Source organism: Eublepharis macularius, chromosome 5 (assembly GCF_028583425.1).
Source record: "Eublepharis macularius isolate TG4126 chromosome 5, MPM_Emac_v1.0, whole genome shotgun sequence".
Taxonomy (NCBI): domain Eukaryota; kingdom Metazoa; phylum Chordata; class Lepidosauria; order Squamata; family Eublepharidae; genus Eublepharis; species Eublepharis macularius.
The window spans coordinates 129,847,545-129,862,382 of NC_072794.1; the positions used below are offsets into that span (position 1 = coordinate 129,847,545).

Below are 14,838 nucleotides of genomic sequence, written 5' to 3' on the forward strand. Positions count from 1 at the left end.
AATCCAATGGGGCTGTTGTTTAAGAGGCGGCTGGGCTTCTCTGGAGCACATGCCAGCTCCCCCATCCCTCCTCTCCCCCCAGCAGCCACTGAACTGCCCCAAGCAGCAGACTAATCCCCACAGGGAGAGTACATGAAATCAGATGGACAAGTTTTGATGCGAAGCAGCAGCTTAGGGCGAGCTCAGGTTTCCTGGAGGTTTGCTATATTTATCTCTGTGATTTAATGCCAGTACGGGTTTAAATGCCACCAAGCAGTTGGTGTGAGGAGCTGGAGTTTCACTCCCCAACACAGGCTTCTCCTTGCCAGACGCTTACTATGGAACTCCTGGAGACCAACCCGTATTTTTTCACAGAACAGCGGTTTTATGATGGGGAAAACTACCTAAGCCCTCGCTTACATGGCTATGAGCAGACAACCTACCAAGACCGAGCAGCCATGGCACTGTGTCCTGAGGGCAGGGCTGGTTTGGAAGAGAAGGCCTCAGCCCTGCCAGATCACAGTCCCGGTCAGTGCCTGCCGTGGGCGTGCAAAGTATGCAAGCGGAAGAGCGTTTCCATTGACAGGCGCCGTGCCGCTACTCTGAGGGAAAAGCGCCGGCTGAAAAAAGTCAACGAGGCCTTTGAAGCTCTGAAGCGGAGCACTTTGCTGAACCCCAACCAGCGGCTGCCCAAGGTGGAGATCCTGCGCAGTGCCATTCAATACATTGAACGCTTGCAAGCATTGCTGAGTACCCTCAATCAGCAGGAACGGGACCAGAGGGAACTGCGCTACTGTAGCAGCAGCAGCCAGTCAGGGGTAAGTGCCAAGAAAGGGGTAAAAGCCGTCAATAAAGAATAAGTGTTGCTAGGGAGCATGTTCCTTAACCAGCCTTAGGAACCAGCACTGCTGGCTTATGGATATCCCATACCGGAGCTTTCATTCATAATGTGTGTGTAAAGTGCCATCAAGTCATAGCCAACTTATGGCAACACAATAGGGTTTTCAAGGAATCATGAACAGAGGTGGTTTGCCATTGCCTGCCTCTGTATAGCAACTCTGGCCTTCCTTGGAGGTCTCCCATCCAAGTACTAACCAGGGCTGACCCTGCTTATCTTCCAAGAGCTGATGAGATTGGGCTACCTGGACCATCCAGGTCAGGGCTTTTTGCATAAGAGCCTTACCCAAAGCAAAGTAGATAAAGATATTTTGTCTTTGCTCCTCCTACACAGAGGAAGGGATGTACTCTGTTTCTCAGTCTATTCAATCTGTACAGCCTAAGGCAACTGTAAAATCAGCCTTAGCCCTTGCTTAGAGAAATCAGCATGGGCTGGAGGATTATCTTCTTTACACATATATTCAGCACAGTAGGTGGAGGAATTTATTTTAGTGAGTGTAATTTTTAGGGGTTAATCTTCAACAATTGGTTGCGCTTCTACCTCATGATACATTTCAAGCACAGCTGCAACTGTCCAGGGACCTCCCAGTTAAATGAATGGAGTATCATTCCTTAGTCAAAAGGATGCCATTGTGTAATCACTTGCTGGTCAAGTGTAGGGCCCATAGAAATGGACCACAGAAGATGGGCATGTATAGAAAGGCAACGATTGGCTCAGCCCTTACAACTGAAGTGACTGGCACACAAAATTTTACTCAACAGATGGCACTTCAGAAGCAAATACCAGCACATGTGCCAATGAGAAAGGATAGGGAGGGGGACTTGAGACGGGGACACCTGTTGAATTCAGATGGGTTACTAGAGGTCTCCATTTAAAGCTGCAGAAGGGCATTTGGGAACAAACAGACCTTTATTCTTAGGGGCCTGGACATTGAATCGAAGATGCACAAATGCCTGAAAAGCATTCTTGGTTCATCCCATGGATGTCACCAGCAGCAGAAGGGCTTGTCCAGAGGCTTCCCTGTATGTACATATCTTGTCCTATGTTTATCAGAGAGGAGCTGTGACTCGGCAGTACAGCATTTGCTTTGCATACACAAGATCCCAGGTTCTGTACCCAGAATCTTCAGGTAAAGGTCTCAGGTCAGAAGTGATCAGTTGGGTCCAACAATGGTTTTAGCTGGTAAAAACGGTCCACACTGACTAGCAAAAAGGCTATGCAGGGGATCAATGGACTTCCATGAGCAAAAGCTATGTGGACAGGGACTATAGCGAGGGGAATCAGGTGGCAAAATTGGCTGGATCCAGCCTAATGTGAAAGAGCTTTGCTCGAGACTCTGGAGAGATATTGCTGGTCAGAGTAGATAATAATAATATTTGTAGACCAATGGCCTGCTTCAGTATAAGAGAGGTTCATATGTTTTATTATTTCATGGTTTTCCTATTTAAACTATTTTAAATCAGGAAGGCTTGCTTTTTAATATTTGTTAGTTTTATACATATCACATTGAAATAATATTGTTTCTACGTGGACCGCCTCATTTTTACCATAGAATGCTAATTTTGGGAACCATCTCATTTTTACAAAAGAATGCTAATTTTGTGAAAATCAGCGTTCTATACGATCAGTTTATAGTATAATAAATGCTCAGGTATTAATTAACTGCATGCAGACTGCACTAGTTCTTCCAGAGTTCCATTTCTAGCTTAGCAGCACTGGATGAATACATTATGAACTAGTACCTATGAAAATGCAGAATTCTCCACACAACAACATATCTATTGTTGTTATGACTGCCAAATGGAATGTGATTGCATAAATATCACAGGCTCCAGTTGGTCATTGCTTGGGGTGTCATTTGAGACAACTGACAGAATTCCCTTGTCTGTCCCACTTTGTCCTCTAGTTGTATGAGATCAAGTTAAGCACAGTGGGACAAAGGGGACAAAATTCCAAGGGACCAGGTCGCCCAGAGACCCCCAGGCAGATTCTGCTTGGAGAGGGTAGAAGCATATTTGTTCTAATCAAGCATCCTGTGTGTGTCCTTCTGAATGCAGGCAATGAGAAGCAGGAGGCGATGTCTGTCTGGGGGCCCATTGCTAGCTGTATGCTCTTAGCACTCGAGGGCTCACCAGCATTTATGGTATCCCGCATGATATATGATCAGGTTCCATTTTTGCTGAAAACTGAGCTGAACTCTTAATTTTGTGTCTAAAGTCTTTAGTTATTTGTCATTTATAGTCCGCCTTTCTCATTGAGACTCAAGGAGGATTACACAGTGTGAGATTAGTACAGTCAATATCAAGAATAATTTTTGTTGCAAGTTGCTCTGAGACTTTGGGGAAAGTGGGATAGAAATATTTTCAGTAATTTCAAAAGTTCAAAGAGCAGTATCACTATTCGCTACTACTTTTCTTTCCACACCATCAGATCATTTCAGGAACCTTTACTTTTTTTAAAACAGTGTTTTTCTATACTGGACAAAGTCAGCTCTGGAATGCTCATCCAGACTCATTATATATATTAAAAAGTTTTGAACAGCTGCATGATATTGCCTCCCTTCTTGCACACATGCGCGTGCACAGGTGCGCGCACAAACACACCTATTAGGTAGGGATAAATTGTCATGCTGCCAGAACTGGATTTGATCTCGCAGAAGTCAAGTGTTAACTGTAAAATATGTTTCAGAGATCTTCCCCCCCTTTATCATGCAGAGATACCATAAAACAAAGGAGAAACAAAAATGGAAATCTCACTGTCTCTCAACTGAATAAAATCAGTTTAAGTAAAACCAGTCAGTGAAAAGAAGTCTAATATAATTAAATGCTTTACAGCAAGTGAACATTTGGGAAGGGGGAATTACAATTTCTGGTCAGCCCAGTCGGTTAATGCCATGTTTACAGTTAACAAGAATAAAGCAGATCACACAACTAGGAACAAAAGCCCCACCTGACCAATCTGTGCACAGAATCAGCCCAAGTACTCTCAGCTTAGGTCACTGCATACCCAGAGTCATGGGAAGCCTCCTTCCAATCCCCTTCCTCTCTCTTTGTTGTTGAAGCAGTCACTTCTACCAGGAACTTGCCTGATGCATCTATATGCTAGTGTGCCAAGGGTTTGTGGCTTTCTCACTGGGCTTCAGAATCACCCTTTTGTTCTTTCTGGAAGAAGGAAGAAGTGTGGTAGAACTGCAGTATATACCTTGCTGAACCTGATCCGACAGAGCCAGCTGCCAGGAGCACACAACCCGGTCGTGTAGGCTGTTTGTGAATATGAACCCCTTCATTCAAATCCCAGTGGAATTCTCTTTACCGTGGACCTTCATGCATTGTGGGCTTCTTGTAGTCCATATTTTCATTAATAAATTACTGGCAATGCCTTGACCTGGCTAGCCCAGACAAGCCTGATCTCATCAGATCTCAGAAGCTAAGCAGGCTCAGTTTTGATTAGTAATTGGATGGGAGACCATCAAAAAAGACCAGGGTTGTTATGCAGAAGCAGGCAATGGCAAACCACCTCTGTTAGTGTCTTGCCTTGAACACCCCAGCGTGGGTCACTATAAGTCAGATATGGCTTATGGCACTTTATACCACCAAAATTCCTGCTAAATTTATTTATAGGAGGAAGAAGGGTAAATGTTGGGGGGTGGGGGGCTTGCTTGGTGAAACAGCATAATAGGGAGTCTGAATGTTTGATTTCCAAGGACTCTTATAATTCCAGGTATCAAGTGACCATGGACCGAGCAGCAGCAGCAGCTCCTGTAGCCCTGACTGGAGCACCCAGCTTGAGTTCAGCTCTCACCCTGGAGGTAAGCAGATTTTCTATCCCCTTTTCATCATTCCAAATTCTCAACACAAAGTTCTCTCACCAGTTACCTCTAGCAGGATATACCCAGTAACACTGTGAGAAAGTAGGTTATTCTGCTATGGAGAATCAGTGCTCTTCTCAGGATTGCTATGGCAGAAATGTATGTTCTCTCTTCCTCCGTACTGAGGTTACCCAGCCTGTCCTGAGAGCTGAAAGTGCCTGTGGAATCATAAGCACATTCCAGACTCCTGTTTTCAAGAAGACAGGTTATGTGGGGGTAATGAAGCTTGTGGATTTTGTAACTGGCACAAACTGCAGCCTGGTAAAGCTGCCCTGGATTCTAGAAGACCACATTCAGTCTTGTAGGACAGTCTAGTTATCACCTTTTTTCCCACTGAAAACTGGCAGGCAACTAGTTGTGTGCAGCTTAAAAGCTTCTCCTGAGGAGTGGAATCTGTATTGTTACGGATGTAATCAGACTTGTAATATGTCCCTGAAGAGCAACCAAATGTTATTAAGATACCCAAAATATCTAAAAATAAGAAGTTGGCTTAATGGCGAGCTATTCCAATAAAACATATCTAAAACTTACCCAGAACTTATCTTAGGCATATAGCAAATGTAAATAACTGTTAAAACAACATAGTTTGGATTCAGTTATTAAGCTAAGGCTATAATAAATATGGAAACGAAGTGATTGAATGGATTGCCTGTCTTATTAGGCTGCGTTTTCATTTCATTGAAGTTTTAAATTGGCTGTATTTATTTATTGTTGTAAACAGCTAAGTGCAAAGAAAAGTGGTAAGTATTTTATGTAACAATATGAACCCCCAGTAAGTTATAATAACAGACCCTAAAAGTTATAATTTGGGCCCTAAATCTCTTCACTCCGATGCTATATGTCATGGTTTTTCTTCAGAGAGGTCTACATATTGTTTCCACCTCCCCGTTTAGACCTGGCAGCTAGGTTCTGACCGGAACAGAAAACTCTGCTTCCATATACATCTCCCCTAGCGCAGGATAGTGACAGGTAGAGGGAAAGGCCTCTAGAATACTTAGTGATCAGCCTGTTTCAAGGGTAGATGAACTCATGTGTGTTACACAGGACACAGATGCAACCCGTGTACTCAGGAACAGAGCCATGAAGCATTATCATAATTATGGTCTAACTCAGCAACAAAATACTTCAGTATTAAGAAAAAAAAGTAACTTTAAGGAAGACAGGCATGATTCTAGCCGTGAAAAATTTGTGAGTTTTATTCTTCTCTGGTAGACATGGGCACGAATGGGGAAAAAAACCCGAACAGGCTGTTCAGTGTTCGTTCCCGACAATGAACACGAACAGCCGACCAGACCCGAACATGTCCCGTTCCCGAAAGTGTTTGGTGTTCCTCAGCACCAGGGCAGCCTCCGTAGCACCTAGAGAGCCCATATTCACAGGGAATGTGCAGCAGGCTTTTCTCCAGCCACCACTCATGTTTGGTCAAGATTGCAGTATGGATATCAGAGTTATACATTCCCAGAGGGAGGGGGTAGAGCCCTAGCCCAACACTCCCAGAGACCTGACCAGATCAGGCACTAATAATCAGGGTGAGCCCTCAGCCAAGGTGCCCACTGAGCTTGGCCCCAGGGCCTGGCAGCAACCCTGGAACCAGAGGGGATAGCTCCCTATCCCACCCACCACACACAGAAAAAAGCCCAGCTCCAATGCACTCTCCCATTCTCTCCTCCCAAACGCTATTAAGAGCTCTGTCCCACTCCACTGCTTGCTGAAAGTGAAACCAGAACTGGGAGCGCAGTGCCGTTTTATAAGCCAAGGACTCATGGAGAAATGCAGGAGGCCTGTGGTTGGCAGTCAGAACTGCCTAACAGGGTTTTCAGGGATGAGATTGGAGTTCCCATGGCCACAGAACAACCCCCTCCTCCCTCCCTCCCCCCCCCGGTGTCTGCTCCCACGTTACCGATTGTTACCGATTTGCAGCTCCACGCTTGGAAGGAAGACCTGCCCATCAAGATGAGTTGGGCTTTGATTGGGGTGTCCAGGGCGATAGAGGGAGTGCAGACAGAGTTCAGGCACTCCCCCCCTCCATTGCCGAGGCAATTGATTGAAGGTGCCTGAGTGTCTAGCTTCCCGAACGGCAGCTGAGCGCAGTGAACAAGGCTTGCGCCGACCGCCTGTTCGGCTGGAGTGGCCCATCCTGAACAGCCTGTTCGCAAGCAACCGAACGGCCTGTTCGTGGGTTTTTTCGTTCGTAATGCTATTCGTGCCCATGTCTGTTCTCTGGGACTGTTTCCCACATTTGTTCAGATGCCACTGCTTTCTCAAAGAAAGCCACCTGCTTATGGTTACTCTTTTGTTCTCAACAGATCATTTGCTGAGTGATGATTCATCTGAAGACCGCAATCTTCACTCTCTGTCTTCAATTGTGGACAGTATTGTTGTGGAGGATGTGGCTGTTGCGTTCCAAGAGGAGCGGTCTCAGAACTGAGGATACAGGAGAACATGTCCATCTCGCTCACTTTTTCAAACAAAAGTCACCAGCAGCAGATTGCAGAGTAGAAGAAAAATGACACTAGGACTTTACAGATGGGAGAAGCTCTCCTCACTAATACTGGAAGATGTTCCTAATGGGGAAAAGCTCTCCTTCCCCTCTAACACTGGATGAGATTTCATTTGCCTAGTCAAAGTCATAAACTTTAACTGGTGAAGCCACTTATCCAATTCCATATGTCTGAGAAGGTGTTCTGCTCCCCCATCCCACAGCCTTAGAGGCATGCTAATGAGACACATGCCTAATTATTAATATTAATGTATCTGCCTGGTCTTCAAATGGTAGAGACTTCACTGATAAAATAAATATTTTATCTTCTTTGGAAATTGGGCTGGAATTGGCTGATCAAAGCATTCTGATATACTTGGGGAACATTAATTAAGGGCGAGAGGACATCACTTCAGCATATTAAGGAAGGATTCCAGAGTGGCTATTTTCTTCCCTATTTGTAGAAGTTTTGCTTCTTTGGGGGCCAATGGTTTTTGTGTGTACGTGTGCAAGTGTGTGTACTTAAAAAAAATAAACTATCTGACCAACTTCTTTTGGCAGTTTGCAATTTCCAGGCACTGAAGCCATATAAACGCTGCAATTGAAGTTTTTTCTACTGTGTGGAGTTGCCATTTTTGTATTTTTGCTAACTTATTGTGAGATTTTTTAAAAAAAATAAAGGCATTTTTTTTGTTTGAATTGCCTCATGGAATTCTGTTTCAGGATATTTCCAATGACACAGAAATATCTGTTTAGGGGACAATGCAATATTTGGCTGACTGTCCTTGTTGAGTAAATATATATACTTACAAAACAACATGAGAGCCTGGGGAGATGGCTAGAGCATTGTTGGCAGAAAACACATGCTGAATCAGATAGAACATGCTGTACAGCCCATTTAAGGGCCTATAATTGGTGATGATGGAAGCCAAGAATCCCTTTTCTTAGGATACCATTGCATTAGCAGAATCTCATCCAGCAAAATTATTTAGGGAGGTTCAAGACCCAGCATCATCTGGGCCCAACATTCTTAATTCTAATTTGGATATTATCTATGATAATTTTGTTTAATTATTTGCTGATAAAAGTTTTTTATCCAACCCAACTTCTATGCCAGTTTTAAGATTAATATTCTGTTGGGTGTACCGGCAGCAACCTTGTGTCAGAGTACGATGGATAGTTTCAGGGTGGTCTCCCTGACTGATGCCAACAGGTTGTTTATATCAGTTCTTGAAAACTGGATCCTTGCCCATCCTGGCTATTAAAATCACGCTGGGGAAAAGTGATACCTCCTTTGTGGAAGGTTATTAATGCATCTTTCTTTCAAGAGAAGTTTCCTTCACAGCTGAAAGAAGCTGTGATTAGATTTCTTCTTAAGAAATCATCTTTGGATAAGAAAGGTGTATGGCATTATCAACCTGTGTCCAATCTCCCTTTTTTAGTGTAAGGTGAATGAACAGATTGTGAACAGCGGAAGACATTTCTGGATCGGTCATCTGCCCTTGATCCATTTCAATCAGGCTTCAGGTTGGGTTTTGGAACAAATCTGTTGGCCTTGGTGAATGACCTCCAGCTACGGCTGTACAAGGTGATCCATTGCTGCTGATGACCTATCAGCTGATTTGACACAATCGGTCATGTTATTTGGGTAGATCAACTGCAATCAATGTGCAGGGTAAAAAGGGATAGCACTCCATTGGTTTCACTCATTTCTGGCTGGCAGGAAGCAAGATTGTAGGGAATGATTCACGAATACATTAGAACATATAATACCAGTGCTGTGTCAACTGCACTGATTGCCTATTTGTTTCCAGGCCCAATTCAAAGTGCTGGTTATCACCTCTAAAGCCCTTCATGGCCTGGGACCTTCATAGCTCCCAAATCGCATCTCCCAGTATACTCCTATGTGCTAGTTGTATTTGCCGCCGAGCGATGATGGGCGGCCGGCCGAGGCCGGGGAGAGCAGTGAGACAAACACACAGAGACCAGGGTTGGAGTTAAACCAGGCCACAACTTTATTGATTACAGTGACCAGGGCCGATTCCAGACGGCCCCCTGCCTCGCGAAACGTCGCGCGTCGTCGCGCGTCGTTGCGCAGAAAACGCGAAATATCGCGTTTTCTCGCGCGAGTTTTGCGCGACGTCGCGCAAAACTCGCGCGAGAAAACGCGATATTTCGCGTTTTCTGCACAACGACGCGCGACGACGCGCGACGTTTCGCAAGGCAGGGGGCCGTCTGGAATCGGCCAAGGAGTGATGGCCGCATAGGGATTGGATCCCAGTGATTGGCTGACCCGCCTGCCAGCCAATCCCTCCGGCCCCCACAGGCCCCTGCTGTGAGGGGGAAACCGAGGGATGGCAGTTGGCGGGGACAATCGAGTGTACACCCCTTATTGCCCCCCTTGCCACCAGGGAGCGTGCTGCTGTGTGCGGGGCCCCCAAGCTGGGTCCCGCCGCTAGGCCTCGCTCCCTGAATTCCTTAAGGGAATCCCCTATAAATGGGGTTCGATGTGGCCTCAGGCCCCATCTCCCCCCAGAGGGATCGGATCCCAATGCCAAACCGCCCCTAAAAGTTGTGACAATAAAACTTGTACAGAATTAGAAAGAGGGAGAGGAGGGTGGGACTTCGCCGACGGGAACGAACTGAACGTCCCGGGGTGGCTGCCTCATGTAAATACCCGAGAGGCGGACCGGAGGGAAGACTGCTCCCCTCAGGTCCGCCCCGCCGGCGCCCCGGTGCCCCGCCCACCAACGGCACCCCGGCCGCTGCTGATTGGCCGGGCGGGATTTGTATCTGATTGGCCGGGGCGCGAGGAGGCAGCCGGGAAGCAATGCATGACCGGCTTCCCGGCCCGGCCCGCTGCCCCGCCGCCGGCAAACTGGCCGCCCAGGTAAGTCTGGGGGCCCTTGCTTCAGACAGCCTTCTCCTAGTGAAACCCTCACCTAAGATGATCTGTTGGCAACAGTCCAGTCACAGGCATTCTCTGGTAGATCCATTCCTGTGGAATGTTTTTAGGAGGGTAACCATGTTAGTCTGCAGTAGAACAGCAGGATTTGAGTCCAGTTGCACCTTACAGACCAGGAAGATTTTCAGAGTGCAAGCTTTGGAGAGTCACAGCTCCCTTCTTCAGACACAAGTCATGTGTCTGGAGGAGGGAGTTCTGACTCTTGAAAGCTTATACTCTGAAAATCTTGTCTCTAAAGCACCACCAGACTCTAATCCTACTGTTCCTGTGGAATGGTCCACCATAGTGGATGTGGCAGCTGCCTTCATTTACTGCATTCAGTTAGGCATGCCAGCCTATTCATTTAGAAAAATTTTATGTCACCTCTCCAGGAACTTGCCAGAGGTAGCTTACAAAATAAAAATAAAACATTAAAAGGTATTCATTAAAATCAAACATTAAATGTTCTGATCTGTTCCAGAGGGCATTTGTTGTAGTATGAACTGTTTTAGCTGTGTTAACTGGGTACTGGCTTTTAACTCTGTTTTACATACAAAGCTCTTCACGGTCTGGGTCCATCATATCTACAGGACCACCCCTCTCCCTGTGTTCTACCACAGCAGCTTCATTCATCTGAGCAGGACTTTCTACAGGTGCCACCTTGCACATGGTCAAAATCAACAGCAGCCTATACACCACCTCATGGAACAGACTACCTGAAGAGGTCAGGAAAGTTCCCATTCTCCTGGCTTTCTGCAAACTATGCAAAATTTAATTATTCAAGAGAACTTTATATTCTGATAGGAGGGCTGTACAGTAAGGAAGTGGTCTCAAAGGGATGCATTAGTAAAGAGATAGGGACTATAGACTTCTACGTACTGTCTGTTGCTGTAATTATTATCCTATTGGGTAGTTTCTATGTTGTCAGGATTAGAATTGCTTATGCTGCATTTCAGCATTTTTTCAACTCTTCATTGGATTTCTGCTGGTTTTAAATCTTTGCTAATTTGCATTTATATACCCTATTACATTGCTTATTGAAATATCTTTGAAATTGTGCTGGCTCACACTGTGTAATTCACCTTGAGTCTCAGTGAGAAAGGCATACCATAAACAACATATATATATAAATAATTCTGTTTTAAGTTGTTGGACACATATCTGTATCCTGTGGTTTTTAATGCTTTGTTAGCCACCTTGAGTTTGTAGAGATTACGGGGAGTATAAATGTTTTAAATAATCTCAAAAACATTCAGGTTAGGGATTCTTTACTTTCATCACAGAAAGCCAGATTAGGTCTACATTCCATAAACTTTACACTCCACCCACCAGTCTCCAGGGTTTTATCACTCCAAGTATCTGCTACATTTAAGGATCATTCTGGACCATTTTCTTATGTTCACTCTCTTGCATGGTCCATGACCACATGGAATTCTGATTAACATTCCACTCCAGGGTTTCTTAAAGTGACAATGTGAGCAAGCGTTCCCCACAAATGCTAGCCAGTCTAAAAGTGATTTATAAAGGAGTCACCAGTCTTCTCAAGCTTGAGTACACCTTTCAAATTTTGAGAAAGGGCAGTAGGGTACTACCACAAAATAGGGAACCCTAAACTTTGCCACATGTATTTTTAAATAAAGTTTAGCAAAATGTTTGGAGGGAGGGAAATGGAAGATTTCAAGTGGGGAGGGGGGTGGAATCAAGAAACATTTCCAATAATAGTATAATGTGGGCTAAGATTTCTGCAATAGAAATAAATTATGGTGGCTCTGTGGAATCCAGTTGAAGTTAATACTGTGGAGTTTATAAATTTGTATACAATGGATTTTATTTATGTGTATACACATGCATGTATATAGATATTCTGGTACAGTTGCCAGCCTCCTACTGGAAGTGGGAGATGTCCTGCTCCCAGTTCTCACTGCTCATCTCCACTCAGCTAAGCAGCTGAAAGAAATTCCTGGGTGAAGGGGCGAGGGCATTCCCAGCATGTTGACGTGGCATCCAGCGCAACATGGAAGTGATGTCATCATGCCGGGTGATGCTTTAGTATTTGTCCAGAAATCTGTGGTTAAACCAATGCTAGAGCATCACCCCCAGCATGATGATGTCAGGTCCAGGTTGTCATTGTGCTGGGGATGCCAATTTCCTCCCCGCAGGAAGTCTTCATCTCCCCATTTCCCAACAATTGCCAAGTTGTTCCTGGCAGCTCTATATTCTGGATATTTATTTATTAATTAAAACATTTTACTCCACCTTTCCTCATGGTTCAAGGAAGCTTAAAATAATAATGTTACAAATAATGTTGCAGATGCTAAGAAGTTGGGTTGGATTCCCTGACAACAAGGTGTGTAAATCCTCCATTTTCATTTTCTTGTCCTGTCCAGCTATTTCTACCAGAATATTCAAAGCTAATAAAGGGCAAAACAAATCAAAATGTCAAAAAGGCAGCAAAAGGGCAGTATAAATATACCTGAATACTTAATTACCCAACATGACATCAAGTGCTAACTTTTCCCACAAACACAGGGACACAGATTTGTTGAACTGCAGATTAAGAACACGAAGTCCATATAGGTTTGGGGTATTTCCCCTCAACAAGCCTCTGGGGTTCCGTGCCCACCTCACAAAATGTGATTATTAGCATTCTTCTATTCTGATAATTCATTAGACTAACAGATTTCCAAGCATCATCAGTCTTAAGATTCAAAAAACCTGAATCTTAACATATTTATATTTCAAGCTAATTAGACGGGATGGCATGGTTAGGTATTCTCCATCTTTCACATAATCTGTGAAAGATGGAGAATAGATGGAGATCTCCTGAGGCTAGTGGAAGAAGCATCAGAAGCCAGGCAACTAGTGGTCAGTCAGCTTTGGCTCACATGCCACCAGTTACCACTGGCATTAAAACATTCGATCAGAAGGGTGATTCAACATATGATCATGTGGCTCTTTATTTGAATTTACCGTGCCTTTTGATCTAGAAAGATATCTGAGCACTTGTGGTTGTGCCGAGAGAATGTATATGAATGCAGAAGAGAATTATGAATCCATCAGCCTTGCTTTAAAATCTGGTTTATTGGAACACACATACACCCATTCCTGACCTTTTTGTAGGGTCTGGAATCCATGCAGTACCAATATGACAAAAGAAATGGGTTATTGATATAAAGGGATCAGTTACTCTTTAAATTAAAAAAATATTTAATACTGTATTAGGCAAGTAGTACACCAAAAAGACATTGCAACTGTACAGTCTCTTGGATATTGCACTTCCAAACAGCACGGTATGAGTATAGGGCATTCCAGCCATCAAGAAATACCACGTCAGTAATAAGGGGCCACACAAGGCAAAGGCAGCATGAGGAGACAAACAGATCCTACCCTAGAAGGAAGAAACAGAAAGAGCTAGGAATCTTCTGGATCACAGGCTACCTGTAAATGCAAAGAGAAGAGGGAATTTTCTGTTTGTCTACAAGGGACAGAGAGGGCACTTATTGTGTACCCAAAAGAAATGTGCGGACTGCACTTTGTACTCCCAGCAACAGATCTGATACATGACATGGGACCTGGAAGACATACACACTTGCTTGATAGATTATCTCTCTCTCCCTCCAGCAACCAGCATTTTGCCCTGTTTCTAGCCCTAGCTCTTCCATTTCTGAGAGCTAACATTGTCCATGGGCAGATTCTCTCTTTCTTTCTTGGGCATAGTGGCCAGTCCCAATAGAAGCTGGCATGCCTCAAGGAGAGATCCAAGGTGGAGTTTCCAATATTCTCATTGCCTTATTTCCTTGGAGATAGTCTTACAGGGCCCCAACAGCACTGCTGCTCTCTGGCATAATGGCAAAGTGAAGCACAGGCAGATAGTGGTGCAGGGACAACTGCTGAACAAAATCAGGGTGTCTCCATGTCTTACTAGACCTATGTCAAGATCACAGCATCACGCAAACGACTGACCTGGGGCAAGAAAAGCCTGTTCCCTTTCTCAGCAAGGAATGGGTTGATAACCAAGGGAAGGAAGAGAGAGAAGTGGGAAACCACAGATATAATTAGGGTTTAAGGACACCAAACAGGAGACCAGGGGTTGTGTACAAGCAGGAGGAAGATTGTCCTTTTGGCCTTGTGGCCTGAAACAGGTGGCCTGGAGCTTCCGTTCTTTGGAGCCAAGGAGCAAGCATAGTCTGGTCTCTGGCTTACTCACGGAAAGCAGCCAGTGTATAACCATACAAGTAGTGGGAATGTGCTGCAAAACAAACAAGGAGAGAAGCTACATTAACACAAGTGGATACAGTGCTACAGTAATCTGCTCTGACTCAGTGCTTTCACCCTCATCTGTCAATCTAATGTTGCTCTGCTCTAGCAGCTGAGGTAGTCCAGGCATGAGCCTGCACGGAGGTTAAGCTGCCACAAGACTGCCTCCTTTCATGACTAGGCAAATAGATCTACTCAAGCAGTGGCAAGGGAGGGTCTATACAATTGAAAATGAATGGCAGGAAGGGTACAGTCATCCTCTTTGCCCCACTTGGCTCCTCCCATGACACCATTCACTAGTCTTTCACAAACATTCACAGCCTGTGCTGATGATGCAGAATTGGCATAGAGGCTTCTACAAGCAAACACAAGGAAAGCAGTGGCTGGTTCATGGGCAACAGAATCCCCACTGA

At 44.8% G+C, this 14,838-nt stretch overlaps 2 protein-coding genes across 5 annotated transcripts in view; one reads left to right on the forward strand and one right to left on the reverse strand.

The window, feature by feature from the left end:
* Nucleotides 1-242: 242 nt before the first annotated feature.
* MYOG (myogenin) lies at nucleotides 243-7,919 on the forward strand. Its single transcript, XM_054981198.1, has 3 exons — nucleotides 243-797; nucleotides 4,598-4,685; nucleotides 7,052-7,919. Exons 1-3 carry the CDS (start codon nucleotides 243-245, stop codon nucleotides 7,171-7,173), a joined length of 765 nt encoding a protein of 254 aa, XP_054837173.1. The 3' UTR covers nucleotides 7,174-7,919.
* Nucleotides 7,920-13,303: 5,384 nt separating this feature from the next.
* PPFIA4 (PTPRF interacting protein alpha 4) overlaps nucleotides 13,304-14,838 on the reverse strand; it is a 194,075-nt gene continuing 192,540 nt past the window's right edge. For all 4 annotated transcript variants that reach the window (XM_054979374.1, XM_054979371.1, XM_054979372.1 and 1 more), the window contains one exon: nucleotides 13,304-14,417. In XM_054979374.1, coding sequence (XP_054835349.1) covers nucleotides 14,368-14,417 — 50 coding nt within the window. In that variant the 3' untranslated portion in view covers nucleotides 13,304-14,367. The remainder of the gene's footprint in view (nucleotides 14,418-14,838) is intronic.